At 44.3% G+C, this 19,342-nt stretch overlaps 1 protein-coding gene across 4 annotated transcripts in view; it reads right to left on the bottom strand.

Annotated features, from left to right (window-relative positions):
- The window catches only part of LOC124049030 (cytospin-A-like), a 42,873-nt gene extending 23,947 nt beyond the window's left edge, over positions 1 to 18,926 (bottom strand). For 3 of the 4 annotated variants that reach the window (XM_046370316.1, XM_046370317.1, XM_046370318.1), the window contains exons 1-8: positions 18,714 to 18,926; positions 13,181 to 13,374; positions 12,929 to 13,052; positions 10,396 to 12,077; positions 8,506 to 8,713; positions 6,703 to 6,776; positions 6,276 to 6,445; positions 5,916 to 6,201 (exon numbers count right to left, since the gene is read on the bottom strand). In XM_046370316.1, the coding sequence (XP_046226272.1) occupies positions 5,916 to 6,201; positions 6,276 to 6,445; positions 6,703 to 6,776; positions 8,506 to 8,713; positions 10,396 to 12,077; positions 12,929 to 13,052; positions 13,181 to 13,237 (2,601 nt within the window). In that variant the 5' untranslated portion in view covers positions 13,238 to 13,374; positions 18,714 to 18,926. Of the gene's footprint in view, positions 1 to 5,633; positions 5,769 to 5,915; positions 6,202 to 6,275; positions 6,446 to 6,702; positions 6,777 to 8,505; positions 8,714 to 10,395; positions 12,078 to 12,928; positions 13,053 to 13,180; positions 13,375 to 18,713 lie in introns of those variants that run through there. The other variant, XM_046370319.1, reaches the window with a different exon arrangement.
- Positions 18,927 to 19,342: the final 416 nt, after the last annotated feature.

Below are 19,342 nucleotides of genomic sequence, written 5' to 3'. Positions count from 1 at the left end.
AGTAGTGATTAACATGTTATGGGTTAGATGGAATGATCAATGTGCAAATGTATTTGTGCCCGGAGGCAAAGTACATAGGCGGCCTGTGTCTGAGACAGAATGTTTCCATAAGGGTGTTAGTTGCAGAGTCTGGCAGGACCGATATCAGTGCATTCTATGCAGTCCCAAACACCAAGGCATTAACGTTACAGGGAATTGGGAAAGTGGAATTGAATATGACTGGGCTGGAGATTTGAGTGGCTCATAGATTAAGGAAGTGGGTAAAATGAGTCTCTGGGGAACAATACCACGCCTCTGTATAGTAATACAGGGGATAGCTCGTAGTAGATGAAGGACAGCTAATGTTGCACAAGAGACTACTAATGAAGACAGGTTGAACGTCACGCATACCCAGATCATGGTGGGAGTAGCAGAGAGGGTGTCATCATCTCAGACACTATTGTCAACTTTCAGTGAGTGGTTCATCGAAGAAGGTACAGCTCTTGAAAGACTAGCTACAGATCCCCGTATACAGGAAGCCACCTCACCAGAAGGACTAGCTACAGATCCCCGTATACAGGAAGCCACCTCACCAGAAGGACTAGCTACAGATCCCCGTATACAGGAAGCCACCTCACCAGAAGGACTAGCTACAGATCCCCGTATACAGGAAGCCACCTCACCAGAAGGACTAGCTACAGATCCCCGTATACAGGAAGCCACCTCACCAGAAGGACTAGCTACAGATCCCCGTATACAGGAAGCCACCTCACCAGAAGGACTAGCTACAGATCCCCGTATACAGGAAGCCACCTCACCAGAAGGACTAGCTACAGATCCCCGTATACAGGAAGCCACCTCACCAGAAGGACTAGCTACAGATCCCCGTATACAGGAAGCCACCTCACCAGAAGGACAAGCTACAGATCCCCATATACAGGAAGCCACCTCACCAGAAGGACAAGCTACAGATCCCCATATACAGGAAGCCACCTCACCAGAAGGACAAGCTACAGATCCCCATATACAGGAAGCCACCTCACCAGAAGGACAAGCTACAGATCCCCATATACAGGAAGCCACCTCACCAGAAGGGAAGTTTGCTGTAATAATAGCATCACATCTCCTGTGATTAAGAAACATGTGTTTTGTAAGGTTGGATACTCTCCCCCATTCCTAACCACCAGAAAACACTTACCTCCCAGACGATTGCTGCTTACCAACCGTTGAGACCCAAAGGTTACACTTTAACGAGCGTGTTCAAAGGGGTGGGGTGTAGATCGGCCCAATCTGAAAGATTCAGTCCTAGATCTATCAGTGAACCACAAGGGCAATAGGAGATCGGGAGCAGGTGACCGATTCAATGCAATTGCTATTCTCAAGGCAGTCACTGTAAGGTCAGCAACTGAAGGATGCTATAGTAACAGCATGGAACTGGGCTATGGAGCAAACGAGGGGTATCTTGAAGTATGCAGTGTTAGTGGTAGCAGGGGTTACCTTGTTCACATTGCTGGGATATCACCTTCTGAAGGTGTTGATGTTGAAATGTGTATACAGTGCAGATTTACCTCAAGATGAGGAACAGTTGATTAAGGCCACCACTCGTGTATATCTTGTGGACATGGAGGGAGGAGGAGGAGGCGGGAGGGCAAAGTGAGGAACATATGGCGTGGGAACACCTTTTGTAACCTGTAGCCTGATGGGGAGGACTGGGTACAAGCATGAGGAGGTGTTGAGAGCCTTCATTGTTGTGGACCCCAGCAGAACAGTATCCCAAATGTCTATAGTCAGGAACTGGATGTCATAAGGTGAATGCACCAATTTGTAAGTCGCTCTGGATAAGAGCGTCTGCTAAATGACTTAAATGTAAATGTCATGTTATCAAACTTCCCAAAAATGTTTTGTCATATATATAATTATGCATAGCTTAACACATTATGAATAATTTTCAAGTCCTTTGCTATCACTCTTAGCAACCTGAAGGAGGAAATGGAGAAAGTCTCCATGAGCAGAGTGAGCTGCGTGTTGGGAGCGAGCGACAGACAGAGGAACAGCTAATGGAGGAAGTTATTTTGAAATTCTGGCAGGGCCGGGATTAAATTTGCCAGAAGCAAATTGGGCCTGGGTAGGGCCTGAACGTCGAGGGCATAGGTAGGGTTTGGTTTAAAAATGCATTCCTGTGCAGGGCTTTACCCTACATAAAGTAATGAACTTACGAATAAACTTGATGTGTTAATTAAGGTGAAGTGTACTATCATTATGCTGTGATTGAGCCACTGAGGGATAACTCTAGCCTGAGTGCCAGCCTGTCTGTCTGTGCTATCATGCGAACTCCTTATCACTCACTGTTCGGGTTGCAAAGGGTCCATGGGAAGATAAACTTGGGAAATTGAAAATGTAGCTTAATATTCTTTCAAAAAAAGTTAGCTTATAACAGTGAACCTTTTTTGTGGGATACACATAAGGCAATTCTAGGTCTTGTGGCATATTTTGGTTAAACTATCCCCAATTCAATGGAATTGAAACCTCTGCATGCATAGTGCATTCTTCCATCACACGTGCAGTGCACTCTTCCATCACATATACAGCTGATTGTCAAGATCTTGCACACTAATTAGATGCTATTGAGCCCACACTGCTATACTGTCTGAGCCAAGGACTACATGCTTTCTGGTAAGTTTTGATTACAATACTGGGTGGGATCAATATATTAAATATGACATACATGATTTTTCTTAACTAGTAAATAGTAGCTTACAGCAAAGTGTGTTAAAATAATTTCTAACTTGTTAAACATTTCTGCTAATTAGTTTTTGCTACCATGTGGGTTTTAACGTCAGCCTGCTGAGGAGTGTTAATTCACCTGTTTCATTTAAAAACATTTATCCTACAAAAGGAATTGTTTAATCTAACTGCTTAACTCTTTATCTGTTCATGGATTTGTATTTTTGTATTTAAAAAAAAATCTTTACAGGAGAATGCCATGGGCACTATCTGATGTGTGGAGACATTTTACTGCAGCTAATGTAGAAGGAAAAACTGTGTACATTTGCAAAAAATGTTCCAAATCATGTGAAGAATGCAACAAAGATCCAGAATCAGCTGGCCAAGTGCATAAAGTTCCCTCAGCGCTCACAACCTCAAATATAAGCAGCCTTAAACTCCAAAAAACCTATAGCAGTAGCCATTGCATAGATTGAGGGAGACAATGCCATCCTGTCTGTTGTTCAGATTCTGCTTGCAGATGTAGGAGAAGAAATCTGTACTGCCCTTCCCACTTCACTGTTGCTCCAAGCAGAGGAAACTGCAGATCTGAAATACATCAAAAAGCGTGAAGACTTCTACCTGAAGCCCGTACACGCCGCAGCGTACATGTTGGACCCCAAGTATGCTGGAAAGAGCATCCTATCTGGTGCAGAGATCAACAAGGCCTATGGTGTCATCACTACTGTGTCTCACCACCTTGGCCTGGATGAGGGCAAGGTTCTTGGCAGCCTGACAAAGTACACTTCCAAGCAAGGGCTTTGGGATGGAGATGCAAAATGGCAGTCGTGCCAAAATATCTCATCAGCCACCTGGTGGAAGGGAATTTGTGGATACGGGGCTCTTTCCCCTGTTACCTCCAACATCCTCCAAATCCCACCAACATCAGACGCCTCAGAGCGCAACTGGTCCTCGTTTGGGAACACACACACCAAAGCAAGCAACAGACTGACTAGCACAAGATTGGTGGCCATCTGGGCAAATTTGAGGCTTTTTGAGCCATCCTCAACAAGGTTGGAAAGTGACAGTGAAGATAAGGCCTCAGACTCTGATGTTCAGGAGGTGGACATTGAGAAGGTCCATGAGGAATACAATCAAAGCTTTAGTTTCTAGACTATCATTTTACAGATGTATGTTGAAAACATTTTTGGGAAATGCGATGGATCATTCAATGTCCCCTTTCTTTTGTTGTTCAGTGAAATCACCCCGTGTGAATAGTCAACTCATTTAATTAAAGTTCAATTTGTAACTAAATTGTTTAAAAAAAAATCTATTGGAAGGATTTAATCATTTGCAATTATGTCTACTTATGATAAGGTTAAAGGTATGATATGGTAAACATAACCAATGCAAAAAACATCTACGTTTAAATGGTTTTAATATCAATTTGCATATATATTTCCGCTAATTCCCACAGAAAGTTTCCAACTCTGAATATTCCCCGAAATGTGCAACTCTACACACTGTCATGCCAAACATGGTTGGCTTCACAATCAGATTTGGGTCCAGGCTAGGATGACTTGTGTTATAGTGAAGGAGGACTTATGAGTCACATAGTTCACAAGGGGGACTTAAGCCTGACTCCTCTAGGAACACGAAACACAGTGCTGCTTTGTCCTCTCCGACTCACTGCCCAGATATTTCAAAACAATGAGGAAATATGACAAAAATATACAAAGCCAGACCTCTGCTTAAACTTTTTTTTTTCTTCATCTTCAATCCATCCAACATTCATCCCTTCTAACATTTCAATACTATTCTGAGGGCATTAGTCTAATTCCGCAAATGTGTAGTTTTAGATTATACATTAGGGACATATGCAAAGTATCCTCATGTTGTAAAGCACTCCAGGGAAGTGTGTAAAATGGTAATAAATACAAAAGTGTGTCAGAGGAAAATGGGCTTATTTATTATCCTTCACTGCAGACCTGATAGAGGTCATGGGCCTGCCTGGGGGTAAAATAAAGCCACCTCCCTATAAACCGCAGGATTAATATTTGATCTTCAATGTAACGTGAGTGAGGCTACTCAGTGAGTGAAGGACGGGCATCTCAAAAAAGCCTGCTATATCGACCACTCTAAAAATACAACTGCAGAACACATTTACGTTTCAAGACCATCAACCAGAGCTTTGTTTCACGGAAGTGATTTTCTTCCTACAGCTTGAACCAAAACACTACAGGCAGCGATCAACCAATTCACTGAAGAGACGGGCTGTGTGCCATACAGACAAATTAATGACCGTTTTACATTTCACTGGACTAAGTGAATAGGCTCCCTGTGTGAACCAATTGTGTATGGTGATTTACACTAATGCACTGTTTACTTGCTAGTCAGAACTAGGAAACAAAAATTTTTCATCTTGCTAACTGGTTGTAGTTATACATGAGCCACATTCAACCAGTCAGTAAGTCAGAAATTTCAGACATTTCCTAGCCCGTGAACGTGGCATTAAACTTACCCCAACATGAAGACACATGGCTCCATTTCTGTAGAGACAGATATATCTATGCCAACAAAATCCAGAGCTTTCACATGCTCTCTCCCCCATAAGGTCTGACTTAGACTGGACTTGACACTCAGGGCCTTAGGGAAACCATCTGGCGATGCCACAAGCAGGGTAAACAAAGCTGGTATTGGCAATCAACACATGATCTTAACTCAAACATGTAGCAGTTCTGAAAGCCTTTATTCCCTGGTCTTGTGATGGTAAGAAAGTCTCTGGGCCTGTTCTAAACAAAGGTTGTAAACTCAAGTCTGGCCAGACGAGTGGCCAAATCATAAACCCATAATAAGTTCACATTTTAATGTTATAAAATAACCCTTCCTCACCCTCCTTCGAACCTAACTTGACACAAAAATTGTATTTTGTCACATCGAGGTGGTCACGTGTCACCTACTCAGAGCATGAATTCCAAGTTAACTTGAAGACATCCTGACTGTTTGGGTAGAGACCCGTGGGAAGTCCCGTCAGGTCTTGCAGGGGTCTGAATTGGAATTCTCATAGTAGTTCTAGAAAGAGAGGGCTGAGGCAGGGAAACCACATTAAAGGACCGATAGCGGCGCCTGACATCTGCTGAACCAATAGACTCGCTTCGGAAGGGGCCTGTGCTGCCTGGTGGCCTGATTCAGAGTGCTTATAAACTACTGGTCTGCCATTGTGTGTTTCTTACCTGTATGGGAGAGATAGCAGCAGCGGGTGGGGTTTTCAGAGGGCTGGGGCTGAGGGGTGTACGGGCAATCGTTGTGGTAACTGCTGGCACGGCTGCTGTGGGGGAGGTTGGGACAAGGCCTGCAGTGGAGGCGTTGTCAAAGCTCTTGATAAGGGTCTTGACGGTGGGAGAGGGCTCAGAGGAGGTAGAGGAGCGTCGGCTGAGACCCATGCCCTGCCTCAGGGCAGCTAGGTCCCTCTCAACCGCATTCATGTAGTTATACACCCTGCCCCTCTCCTCATCCTGCCTATTGAGACAGATAACGGATCGTCAATATCTTTGACACAGGGAGAGATTGGCACACACACAAAGACCACATACTTCTTGATCTCCTCCAGCTCTTTGCTCATCTTCTCATTCTTCTCCTGTGTGTCCAGAAGGCGGCGCCGCAGATCCCCAATCTCCTCCTGAGCCTCGGACTTGATGTCGTTAGCGATGACCACCGCCGTCTGCAGGTCAGCCTGGAACTGACGCCACTCCATAGACTCCTCCTACAAGGGGAGATATGATCCGCACATGGACCACGGTCAAAAGTAGTGCATTACATTTACATCATGTAGCAGACGTTCTCATCCAGAGCATGATATGGAATAGGGTGTCATGTGGGATACACCCATGGGCTTAATGCTACGGACCAGCAGAACACTTCTCATTATGACTGGGTGAAATGTCTTCACCGGATGTTCAATACAAGCCGAGATACAGCTGAGGCACAGGACTCCGTATTCCTCTAGCTCCCCAAACTGACCCGTAGCTTTCGATGCAGCATCTTGATCTCACGCTCCATGTCATGTTTTTGGTCCTGCAGTTTTTTGACGGAGTCTAAAAGAAAAAGAGAGTATGAATAATTAAATGAATGAATTGAGACGGGATAAACGGTCTGACTATGCTGTGTAGTAATGGTCCCACATTGCCACCTGGTGGTAACAGCAGCTTTATCATTGGTATATGATTCAGTATTGGTCCAGCATCGTTGGTGAACTCTGGATGAGCATATTATTCCCCATAGTCCCTTTTCCTGACTGATGTGTCTCCTAAATGGCACTCTATTCCCTAAAAAGTGAACTACATTTGACCAGAAACCCATGGGCCTTGATCAAAAGTAGTGCACTAGGAAGTGAATAGGATAATCACACAATTATTAATTAATCAAATTAATGCATTCATTCATTCAAGGTTTATACTAATATGTCTATTCAATAGAAAATCCAAACCTAATTTCTCTACCGTACAGTACAGTGCATTTGGAAAGTAATCAGACCCCTTGAGATTTTGTTACGTTACAGCATTATACTAAAATTGATTAGTCCCCCCCCCCCCCCCTCAATCAAACTTCTTCCATTTAAGAATGACACGGTGTTCTTAGGGACCTTAAATGATGCAGACATTTTTTGGTACCCGTCCACTGATTTGGGCCTCGACACAATCCTGTCTCGGAGCTCTATAGACAAATGCTTCGACCTCATGGCTTGGTTTTTGCTCTGACATGCACTTTCAACTGTGGGACCTTATATAGACGTTTGTGCCTTTCCAAATCATTACCAATCAATTGAATTTACCACAGGTGGACTCCAACCAAGTTGAAGAAACATTGAAGGTGATCAATGGTAACAAGATGCACCGGAGCTCAATTGAGTCTCATAGCAAATGGTTTGAATACTTACGTAAATAAGGTGTTTAAAACTTTTAATACATTTGCAAAAATGTCTAAAACCTGTTTTCGCTTTGTCATTATAGGGTGTTGTGTGTAGATTGATGCGGAAATTAATGAGGAAATTAATGAATTTGATCTATTTTAGAATAAGGCTGTAACGTGTAACAAAATGTAGAAAAAGGGAAAGGGTCTGAATACTTTCCAAATGCATATGTATATACTCTGAGAATATAGCATGTTGAGTGAATGGAAAGTCTTCACAGGCATGATCATAAAGTGGGCGCTGCTCCACGGCAGAAGGGCGATAACTTCAAAATGTCAACTGACAAGCTTGAGTTTAAGTGAAAACATGGAATCCGCTGAATACGAAACTAAATATGGACTAAATATATATTTATTTACAAAACCAAGACTGAATTTCAATATCCGCCCTCTGCGAAGACAATCTGTTCCTGTTTTTGTGTTTTTCTGTAGTCTTTCCCTTTATAAAATCGCTATAGAAACAGCCCGTCACATAGATTGATTGCCGTTATAGGCAATGAAAGCCAAGAATCTGGAGGTGAAAACGACAAAGGCATCAAGTTGATTTTGATTGGTCCAACCAGTGAAAACACCTCCAAATGGTACTACCTCACATCACCACATATGAAGGACACAAGACCAAGAGCGCCTGTATGAACTAACAGTCACATCAACACTGTCAGGTACTAGTATATTAAGGTTATAATAATGTAGAGAACAATCTAACGACATAGGGAAAAAAATACATTTCGACATTTAATTTCGTAGCACCCTCTTGAATTACCCCGCTTTTCTCTACATTGTACAGCAGTGAGTGAACGCCCTATAGGATAGGGTGCAATTTGGGATGCAATCTAGTGTCCATCCACCACTCACTCTCCAGGTCTGTGATCACGAGGTTGTCGTGGAGTTTTACGGCTCGGTGTTGCTCCACCTCGTCCTCCAGCTCAAAGATGGTCTCCTTAATGTCTGAGACCTCAGTGTCCCTCTCCTCCAGCTCAGAACACTGATGGGCCAGGGCCCGCTTCTGCTCTGCTAGCTGCTTCTGCACCTCATCACGAAACACACGGAAGTTCTCCTCCAGCTGACGGGAGAATGGGATACATAGGTGTATGCATGAGCACACATGTCATTACAGCACCAGTCAAAAGTTTGGACACACCTACTCATTCAAGGGTTTTTCTTTATTTTTACTATTTTCTACATTGTAGAAAAATAGTGAAGACATCAAAACTGTGAAATAACCTATATGGAATCATGTACTACCCCCAAAAAGTGCTAAACTATTCAAAAGATATTTTATATTTTTTTCTTCAAAGTAGCCACCCTTTGCCTTGATGACAGCTTTGCACACTATTGGCATTCTCTCAACCAGCTTCATGAGGTAGTCACCTGGAATGCATTTCAATTAACAGGTGTGCCTTGCTAAAAGTTCATTTGTGGAATTTCTTTCCTTCTTAATGGATTTGAGCCAATCAGTTGTGTTGTGACAAGGTAGGGGTGGGGTGGTATACAGAAAATAGCCCGATTTGGTAAAAGACCAAGTCCATATTATGGCAAGATCAGCTCAAATAAGCAAATAGAAATGACAGTCCATCATTACTTTAAGACATGAAGGTAAGTAAATTCAGAAGATTTCAAGAACTTTGAATGTTTCTTAAAGTGCCGTCACGTGCTATGATGAAACTGGCTCTCATGAGGACTGTGCCACAGGAAAGGAAGACCCAGAGTTACCTCTGCTGCAGAGGATAAGTTCATTAACTGTATCTCAGATTGCAGCCCAAATAAATACTTCAGAGTTCAAGTAACAGACATCTCAACATCAACTGTTCAGAGACTGCGTGAATCAGGCCTTCATGGTCAAATTGCTGCAAAGAAACCACTTCTAAAGGACACCAATAAGAAAAAAAGACTTGCTTGGGCAAAGAAATAAGAGCAAGTGGAAAGTGGTCTGGCCTTTGGTCTGATGAGCCCAAATTTGAGATTTTTGGTTCCAACCGCCGTGTCTTTGTTAGACGCAGAGTAGGTGAACGGATGATCTCTTGCATGTGTGGTTCCCAGGCGTGAAACCGAGGTGGTGGTGTGATGGTGCTTTGCTGGTGACACCGTCTGTGATTTACTTGGAATTCAAGGTACACTTAACCAGCATGGCTACCACAGCATTCGCAGCAATACGCCATCCCATCTGGTTTACGCTTATTGAGACTATCATTTGTTTTTCAACAGGACAATGACCCAAAACACACCTCCAGGCTGTGTAAGGGCTATTTGACCAAGGAAAGTGATGGAGTGCTGCATCAAATGTCCTGGCCTCCACAATCACCAGACCTCAACCCAATTGAGATGGTTTAGGATGAGTTGGACAGCAGGGTGAAGGAAAATCAGCCAACAAGTGCTCAGCATACGTGGGAACTCCTTCAAGACTGTTGGAAAAAAACGTTCCTCATGAAGCTGGTTGAGAGAACGCCAAGAGTGTGCAAATCTGTCATCAAGGCAAAAAGGGTGGCTACTTTGAAGAATCTAAAATATATTTTGATTTGTTTAACACTTTTTTAGTTACTACATGATTCCTTGTGTTATTTCATAGTTGATGTCTTCACTATTATTCTACAATGTAGAAAATATTAAAAATAAAGAAAAACTCTTGAATGAGTAGGCGTGTCCAAACTTTTGACTGTTACTGCACGCACATACATACCAACATAGAAATTGGGTAAAATATTAACACAAGACTGATGGAAAATCTGAAATGAAAGTATGTGTGACCTTGCTGATACCGTCCTCCAGCCTGGCGGCCTCGTCGCGGGTGTGGTCAAGCTCCTCATGCAGCTGAGCAGACTCCGCCTCTGCCCTCTCTTTGTCCCTCCTCTCGCTTTCCAGCTGGTGGCGGATGTCCATCTTGTCCCCGGCATTGTGGATGGAGTAGAGGTCAGCCACCCTCTGTCTCTCCTGCTCCAGCTGGGCCCTGCATCGAGCCAACTCCACCTGCTCACCCGCGGCCGCCTCCCTCAGGGCCTCCAGCTCTGTGGCCGCCGCTGCCCTATCCCTGCGCTCCATCTCAGCATGCCGCTCAGCCATGTGCACCCTCTCCTTTAGCGCTGATATCAGGCCCTGGGCTTCTGCGTTGTCCTGCTCCGCCATTTTCAGTGCCCCGCTCAGGTGCTGCTGTACCCCCAGCAGCTGCTCCCTCTCGAAGTGGGTCCCATTAGTCAGGTCCACGTAGCGGCGCTCCAGCTCCACGTAGCGGCTGCTCTTAGTGTCCTCCTCGTCGACCGGGGCATAGGCCACGCGGTGCTCGTCCAGCAGGCCCCGGAAGTAGTCCATCTGCTGGCCGTACAACTCCAGCCGGTCACCTTGCTGGCACAAGGAGTCTAACAGAATGACCCGCTCCTCACCCAGCCTCTCGTTCTCTGTGCTTAGTTCCTGGGTGATCTGCTGCAGGTCAGCCAGCTCCTGTAGTGTGGCCTGGAGCTCCTCAGAGGTGCAGTGCTGGTTCTCCTCCATCTGGTGAATGCGCTCCGTTAGACAGGCCACCGACACCTCGCTGGTGTTGCCACTGCTGCCGCTACGGGAGCGCTCGCAGTGACTCGGTGGCCCGCCCTCTGACTCAGAGGAGGAGCAGCAGGCAGAGGCAGAACCAGAGGGGGCGTCCAGGGCATCATCGCTGGAGGTGATCGGCTGGTAGGCTTCACTGCACTCACTGTCGGCCGCCTCAGGGGAGATGGCTCGCCGAGGGTCCAGAAGGTCTTCATTGGAGCCGCAGGCAGAGCCGTGTGGGGAGACCCCATGTTGAAAAGGGGTCCGTTGGAACCCTCCATCTCTGCCACCGCTGGCTGGAGGAAGCTCTGGGCTGAGACAGGAGCCTCGCGGGGCTTTGAGGGAGCAGTCCAGCCTCTGCTCCAGGGAGAAACCCATGGCATTGAGGCGGTCCTTCAGCATGCGGTTTTCACTCTTTAGCATGTTCAGTTCCACGCGGATCCCCTGGTTCTGCTCCTGCAGCAAGTGCAGGGTGGACTCAACATCTGTATAGATGAGCGGAGTAGGGGCTTCTTTCTTCTGTTTCTGTAGGGGCTCAGCTTCAGCAGTCTCCTCTCCCTCGCCCCTCTCTCTGCTCCCCCCATCCTCCTCAGGCAGGCCTAGCTGAACACGGATGGCCCGCAGCTCGGTGCGCAGGTGGAGGATCTCCACATCTTTGCTCTTGGCCAGGCCCAGCAGATCCTTCACCCTGCTCTCCAGGAGAGTCTTATTGCTGAGCTGCCCATCCGACCTGGACTTGCTCATACGGGACTCGGACTCAGTCATGGCCCGGCTGCGGACTCTGTTGGGCTGTGCCAAGGCGTCCAAGGGTCCGGAGAGCTTCCTGCTGGCGGTGCCAGCTCTGGAGCGTTCTCGCAGGCCGTCCCGGGATGAACCGGGCTCCTTCCCCACAGAGGAGGTCCCACGCTTGCCTGAGGAGTACAATACAACACGTTACTGAAGGTAAAGAAGTTAGAGCTAATCACAAACCAGAGTACAGTCTGTTAGTAGCTCTATGGTTGATGTACCTGAGCTAATCACAAACCAGAGTACAGTCTGTTAGTAGCTCTATGGTTGATGTACCTGAGCTAATCAAACCAGAGTACAGTCTGTTAGTAGCTCTATGGTTGATGTACCTGAGCTAATCACAAACCAGAGTACAGTCTGTTAGTAGCTCTATGGTTGATGTACCTGAGCTAATCACAAACCAGAGTACAGTCTGTTAGTAGCTCTATGGTTGATGTACCTGAGCTAATCACAAACCAGAGTACAGTCTGTTAGTAGCTCTATGGTTGATGTACCTGAGCTAATCACAAACCAGAGTACAGTCTGTTAGTAGCTCTAAACCAGAGTAAACAGTACAGTCTGTTAGTAACTCTATGGTTGATGTACCTGAGCTAATCACAAACCAGAGTACAGTCTGTTAGTAGCTCTAGTATGCTCTAATCACAAACCAGAGTTCTGTTAGTACCTGAGCTAATCACAAACCAGAGTACAGTCTGTTAGTAGCTCTATGGTTGATGTACCTGAGCTAATCACAAACCAGAGTACAGTCTGTTAGTAACTCTATGGTTGATGTACCTGAGCTAATCACAAACCAGAGTACAGTCTGTTAGTAGCTCTATGGTTGATGTACCTGAGCTAATCACAAACCAGAGTACAGTCTGTTAGTAGCTCTATGGTTGATGTACCTGAGCTAATCAAACCAGAGTACAGTCTGTTAGTAGCTCTATGGTTGATGTACCTGAGCTAATCTTTGTCTTGCCCTCTGGGTTGCTAGTACCTGTTGTGGAAGAGGTTGAAGAGTGGGCAGAGCTAGTCTTCTTGAACTTAGCAACAGTGCTGATCCCAGCAGAGGCTCCACCGCCTACTGTTGTTGCTGATGACAAGTCATCGCTGCTCTTCGCCTGGCCAAAGAGAAAGATGATAGTTAACACACCACCCATTGGACCTATAAAGATTATCAGCTTCATGGTTCTCAGTATGAAGCAAAAGTGCTCACACGGTTATTTGTATGTGCATTCTGCATTTGTACCTTAGAGAGTGGTGCGGTAGCGGAGGTCTTGGCCGTATTCTTGCCGGCTGTGCCCATGGTGGCGCCCTCAGGCTTGACTCTCTCCCCAGTCTGGGCCTTAGTGCCTGCTGCCGTGGATTTGAGTAGGCCGGCCACTGGCCTGGTCGTCTTTCCTCATACTGGGCTCTAGGTTTCTCAGACATTTACAATGCAATCTGTGTGGAACAAAAACACACAAGCATACAGGAGTTAATAACAGGATGAGGTGGTAACGCATGAATCACAGAGGGTTTCTAGTTTCTCAGTCAGGAAAACACATTTCATTATTATGCCATAATTAACATCAGTGAACAACCTCTTACAACTAACGTAAATATTAAACTCACATAAAATGCAGCCTAGAACTAAAATAATTATAGAAGGCAGGCCAACAGTCTAAAAACGAGTTTGTAAATCATTCATTTGAAATCAATTTCCAGAATAACCAATTAGCCTAGATTGCCTTTTGAAAAATCCATTTAGTTACCTGATGCCTGTGGCAGTAGTTTTCTTGGGAGAACATGGTCTGTCATCTATGGGCTAGCTAGTAGCTAAGGAGTTGCTGTCTAGTCTGGAGTACGGACAAATGACTTCACAGTTCTTCTGTGCTGTGGTCGATGCTATTTATGTTCAAACGCCAGCCAGCACTACATCCTTCTCAGACACTGACTCACACAGATCACACGAGGGAGCGGTCATTGGATTCAAATCTGAAAGCACACGAGGCGTGTGACTGGAGGTCTCAGGCCTGTAGCTGAAGTCGGAAGATTACATACATTTAAACTAACTTTTTCACAACTTCTGTGGAAAAAAAAAAAATATCCTAGAAAATGACCCGTCTTTGGTCAGTTAGGATCACCACTTTATTTTAAGAATGTGAAATGCCAGAATAATAGATTTAATTATCTATTTCAGCTTTTATTTATTTCATCACATTCCCAATGGCTCAAAAGTTTACATACACTCAATTAGTATTTGGTAGCATGGCCAATTTTCCACCTCATGATGCCATCTATTTTGTGAAGTGCACCAGTCCCTCCTGCAGCAAAGCACCCCCATAACATGCTCCTGTCACCCCCGTGCTTCATGGTTGGGATGGTGTCCTTTGGGATGCAAGCCTCCCCCTTTTTCAACTAAACATAATGATGGTCATTATGGCCAAACAGTTATATATTTTTTTCATCAAACCAGAGGACATTTCTCCAAAAGGTACAATCTTTGTCCCCATGTGCAGTTGCAAATGGTAGTCTGGATTTTTTATGGCGGTTTGGAGCAGTGGCTTCTTCCTTGCTGAGTGGCCTTTCAGGTTATGTCGATATAGGACTCGTTTTACTGTGGATATAGATACTTTTGTACTGGTTTCCTACAGCATCTTCACAAGGTCCTTTTGCTGTTGTTCTGGGATCGATTTGCACTTTTTGCACAAAAGTACGTTCATCTCTAGGAGACAGAACGCGTCTCCTTCCTGAGCGGTATGACAGCTGCGTGGCCCCATGGTGTTTATACTTGCGTGCTATTGTTTGTACAGATGAACGTGGTACCTTCAGGCAAAATTGCTCCAAAGGATGAACCAGACTTGTGGAGGTCTACAATTGTTTGTCTGAGGTCTTCGCTGATTTTCCCATGATGTCAAGCAAAGAGGCAGTTCCACAGGTACACCTCCAATTGACTCAAATGATATCAATTAGCCTATGAAAAGCTTCTAAAGCCATAACATAATTTTCTGGAATTTCCCAAGCTGTTTAAAAGGCACAGTCAACTTAGTGTTTGTAAACTTCTGATCCACTGGAAATGTGATATAGTGAATTATAAGTTAAATAATCTGTCTGTAAACAATTGTTGGAAAAATTACTTGTGTCATGCACAAAGTAGATGTCCTAACCGACTTGCCAAAACTATAGTTTGTTAACAAGAAATTTGTGAAAAACGAGTTTCAATGATTCCAGCCTAAGTGTATGTAAACTTCCGACTTCAACTGTAGCTGCCTCTTATCACAACATCACGAGGGAGGTTGTACTGTAGCTGCAGCAGTAACAGTGGTCTGGGCAGGTCGACTGGGCCTTACGAGGCATGAGGAGCCTGTGTGTGCAGGCCTATAACGGTGCCCAGACAATGAGAAAAAAACACTCACTTCAGTTGGCTTATGTCTGAGATGACGACCCTCTTTTTCTTCAAGATAAGACTGATTATTCAAATTGATCAGGCTACTAGTCATCACCTAGAATCAAGCACATACTGCCTGACTGACGAACAGTCTGTAAGTCCCCATTCCCAGATCAGTCTATTCATACCACAGATAAAGCTGGACTATTATAACCACTACCCTGCAATAGCACGCAAGATAGCTTTGAACATTTTTTTACAAAGACAGGTATAACCATAACATCCTCTCCACAGCCCCCTTACCTTGTCTTTGAACTAGATCCGTTTGAACTATGGACAAAGCAACTACATGTCTAGAGACACACCCAACCTAACAGACATCTGCCACATGGTTCACTGGCTGAGTTGGGGAATCCAGTAAAAGAGTATCCTTGTAGTGCATCATGTTCAAACAACAAGAGGCAGGATATCAACACCACCCAGAGTCAGATCATTTTAAAAAAAGGCTTACTGAGGATGCAGTGGTGGCAGTTGTGAAAACCTCATCTTTCAGGCTCCTTCTGTAGAGTGTTAAGTGTTATGATTAAGTATCAGTACCAGAAGAATTTAGCCTTGTCTAATTGTTTTACCAAAAAAGGAAATACATAGCCTAAGCTACAGTAAATAAACATCCTGGGCTGGCCATGGTGAGCAAAATGATATTAGTACCAGACCGTCGGGGTAGAAATGTTTGCGCTGAAGATGGATCGGACAATAAGACTGGAAAATTATACCATAGCTGGAATTCTGGAGTTGAAGAGTAGAAGGAATGGGACGACAGGGTAACACCACTCAGTATGCACTAGCATAACTCTTGTTATGTGTGTGTAGGACATACTTTCTTCATTTGAGATGAGGGAGTAACACACACACAGACAACAGAACACGTATAGCCAACTCAGGAAATGAGGGAGTAACACACACACAGACAACAGAACACATAGAGCCAACTCAGGAAATGAGGGAGTAACACACACACAGACAACAGAACACGTATAGCCAACTCAGGAAATGAGGGAGTAACACACACACAGACAACAGAACACGTATAGCCAACTCAGGAAATGAGGGAGTAACACACACACAGACAACAGAACACGTATAGCCAACTCAGGAAATGAGGGAGTAACACACACACACAGACAACAGAACACGTATAGCCAACTCAGGAAATGAGGGAGTAACACACACACACAGACAACAGAACACGTATAGCCAACTCAGGAAATGAGGGAGTAACACACACAGACAACAGAACACGTATAGCCAACTCAGGAAATGAGGGAGTAACACACACACAGACAACAGAACACGTATAGCCAACTCAGGAAATGAGGGAGTAACACACACACAGACAACAGAACACGTATAGCCAACTCAGGAAAGGGCAGTCAGATACCAGATGTGTTTCTGTTGTTTCAAGTCCATGTGTTAAAAAGCTTTACCTGTTAACTGCAACATCAAATGCAACTGTTGGTCTGAAATATAGCCTATTCTTTTAAAGCTTTCTCAATGCACTCTTAGCCTACAACTTGAATCAGTAGCCTAAGATTAAAACCAATTTGAAAATAATATGATCACAGTGGACAGCCCAAGGGTGAGCCAGTGTCTAATGACCGAGCCTGACATTGAGTGAACAACTGACCTGGTAAAAGTCTGAGCTTAGGCTGGTGTCTTTGGATCCCCACTGAGTCTGGCTGACTGTAATTTCCTATTGACCTAATTAAAGCCAATACTAAATCAGACCAGATAGATACAGGAGGAAGTGAGGGGGGACTATGAATGCATTGTATGGTTTGTACAAAGCCTATATAGATTAGTGCTGCTGAGGGTGGAGACCAGACAAACGTTTTGTAAATGTAAATGACACAACCACAACCCTAGAAAGCAAAGAGAGACAGAGGTTGGATGGGGGGGGGGTTGATATGTGGAGCCAGAAGAAAAGAGAGCAGATGAATGATTGCTGACTAACAGATTGAGCTTTGCTTGAGTGTGACTCTCAGTATTTTACACAGGACGGTAACAACTGCTTGTAGGCCCTAACCCTGCTGAATACCACAAATGAACCTTGTTCACTATGGCAGGGGTAGGATGCAGAGGTGCCAGGTTTTCAAAACACTGCCGTCTGTTTTAAGAGAGCAGCTGCACCATTATTTACAGCACCAGATGGCTCCTGACAGATCTCATATCAAGGTTTAATGGGCAGAACACTGTATTGAGCATCACAGAAGAGGAATACATAAAGAATATTGTCACGAAAAGCCAGATCATCCACAAGGCAAATAAACATATGATAAGACAAGAAAAACATGATTCCAGTGTTTCCCCTATATGCATTTAGCAGTGACGCTGATTCACTGTCCATGCTACGGTTACATAGATAGAGAATAAGCCTAGGCTACATTTGCTGCTCCACAAGAATAAAACCACACTGACTGGTAGTCTCTCTACTGCCTCAAATTCCTCATCTTGCTCCTAAAACCGATGACCCTATAACACTGGCCCTCCTCTCTTCTCCCTTTCCCCCATAGCTTTAATAACACAAGTTGAAACCCCTTCCCCCATGTCCAGGGACCTCACGCAGGTTTGGAGGAATGTTGGGGATTTTTGGGGACATTGTGTGGCCCGGAATGTGCTGCAGGCGGCAAAAGTCAATACCAGTTGTCTGCTCAATAAACTATGTTAATTGCTTGCCAGACTGTGATTTTTACTGCACCATGTCAAATGATCCTTCATGGCAGTTACCATTTATTAATCTCAATCTATTCCAGGGTGCAGAATGTCACTAGAAGTAGCGAACTAATAAGGCTTAGTGTGACATGTAATGATCACAACGGTCCCAATATATATTTGGTGGTTGCAGCTAAATGAGCATGACTACTCAAGAGATCTCCTTCACATAGTGTGAAACATCACATGAATGATAAATAGTTTGACAGGTTACTGATAGTGGACACACTACCATGGCTGGCAGAACACACTACTATGATGTCAACCCTATTCTGACTGTATGCAATGTGATAGTATGGCTGCAATATAAATTGTGTCTCAAATTGGTCAAAATGAGTGGATCTTTCTTTACCCTAACCCTTCTCATCTTTGTTAGGAGGGGAGGAAAGTAACTAGCTAACGAAATTAAAAGACAACAGTAATGTTATTGTATTTTGTTATCTAGCATACTATTTAGTTGGCTAGGTAGATATGTATCGTTTCTATACATGGTAATTATCAGACACTGCTGGCTCGATGAAGTTAATGTAAGGTTAGCTAGCTACGTTAACTCGTTAGCTAGGTAGCTAGCCACCTACAATACATGCAGCTAGCTAGTTACACACAAGCAATCACAATTTGAAAAACATCTAACAGATTTTACCTGGGATTCTTTGGTAGAGATAATCGAATGACTCGGATACCATCGGTTACAATATGCAGTTATTGGTCATTTCATGCACTCCATCCTCGGCGTCCCTGCCCCTTGATATTCTCCATTGACAGGACACACAGCATGAGCATTCCTGATTAATGGTTGGAATTGTAGGACGTCGCTGACAGATCCCTCTCCGCGTCCTTTTTGGAATGGAGCTAATTATATGGTGGGGGCCATTACGACGAGGGTCCTAGGTGTTCTCTGATGCACATGTCGAGGAAAAAATGTGATAATAATGACATGTAGTGAATCTGTGATGTGGTGATATTTATGCGATCTGTAAAATCTAGTAGGGTCCAGGTCAAGATATGCTCAATTGAAGATATAAGGCATTGCCATATTTTTTTTGACATAGATACCGATTTTATTTAACATTTTGTGTACAGAGGCTGCAAATGCCTTCCAAACATGTATTTTCCTCAGACTACAGTATCCCTTTTTACAGACTCATGACATAACATGTATGTTGCCAAAAGGAAATAAATCTAAATTGAAAAAAAAGGTCAAATGTATTTTTTTTGTGGATGACCAGCAAGTACCATCATTTTAGCTTCACACAGTTAACTAGGAAATGT

The sequence above is a fragment of the Oncorhynchus gorbuscha genome, linkage group LG11 (assembly GCF_021184085.1).
Source record: "Oncorhynchus gorbuscha isolate QuinsamMale2020 ecotype Even-year linkage group LG11, OgorEven_v1.0, whole genome shotgun sequence".
Classification (NCBI taxonomy): domain Eukaryota; kingdom Metazoa; phylum Chordata; class Actinopteri; order Salmoniformes; family Salmonidae; genus Oncorhynchus; species Oncorhynchus gorbuscha.
This window is presented reverse-complemented; position numbering and strand designations above follow the sequence as displayed.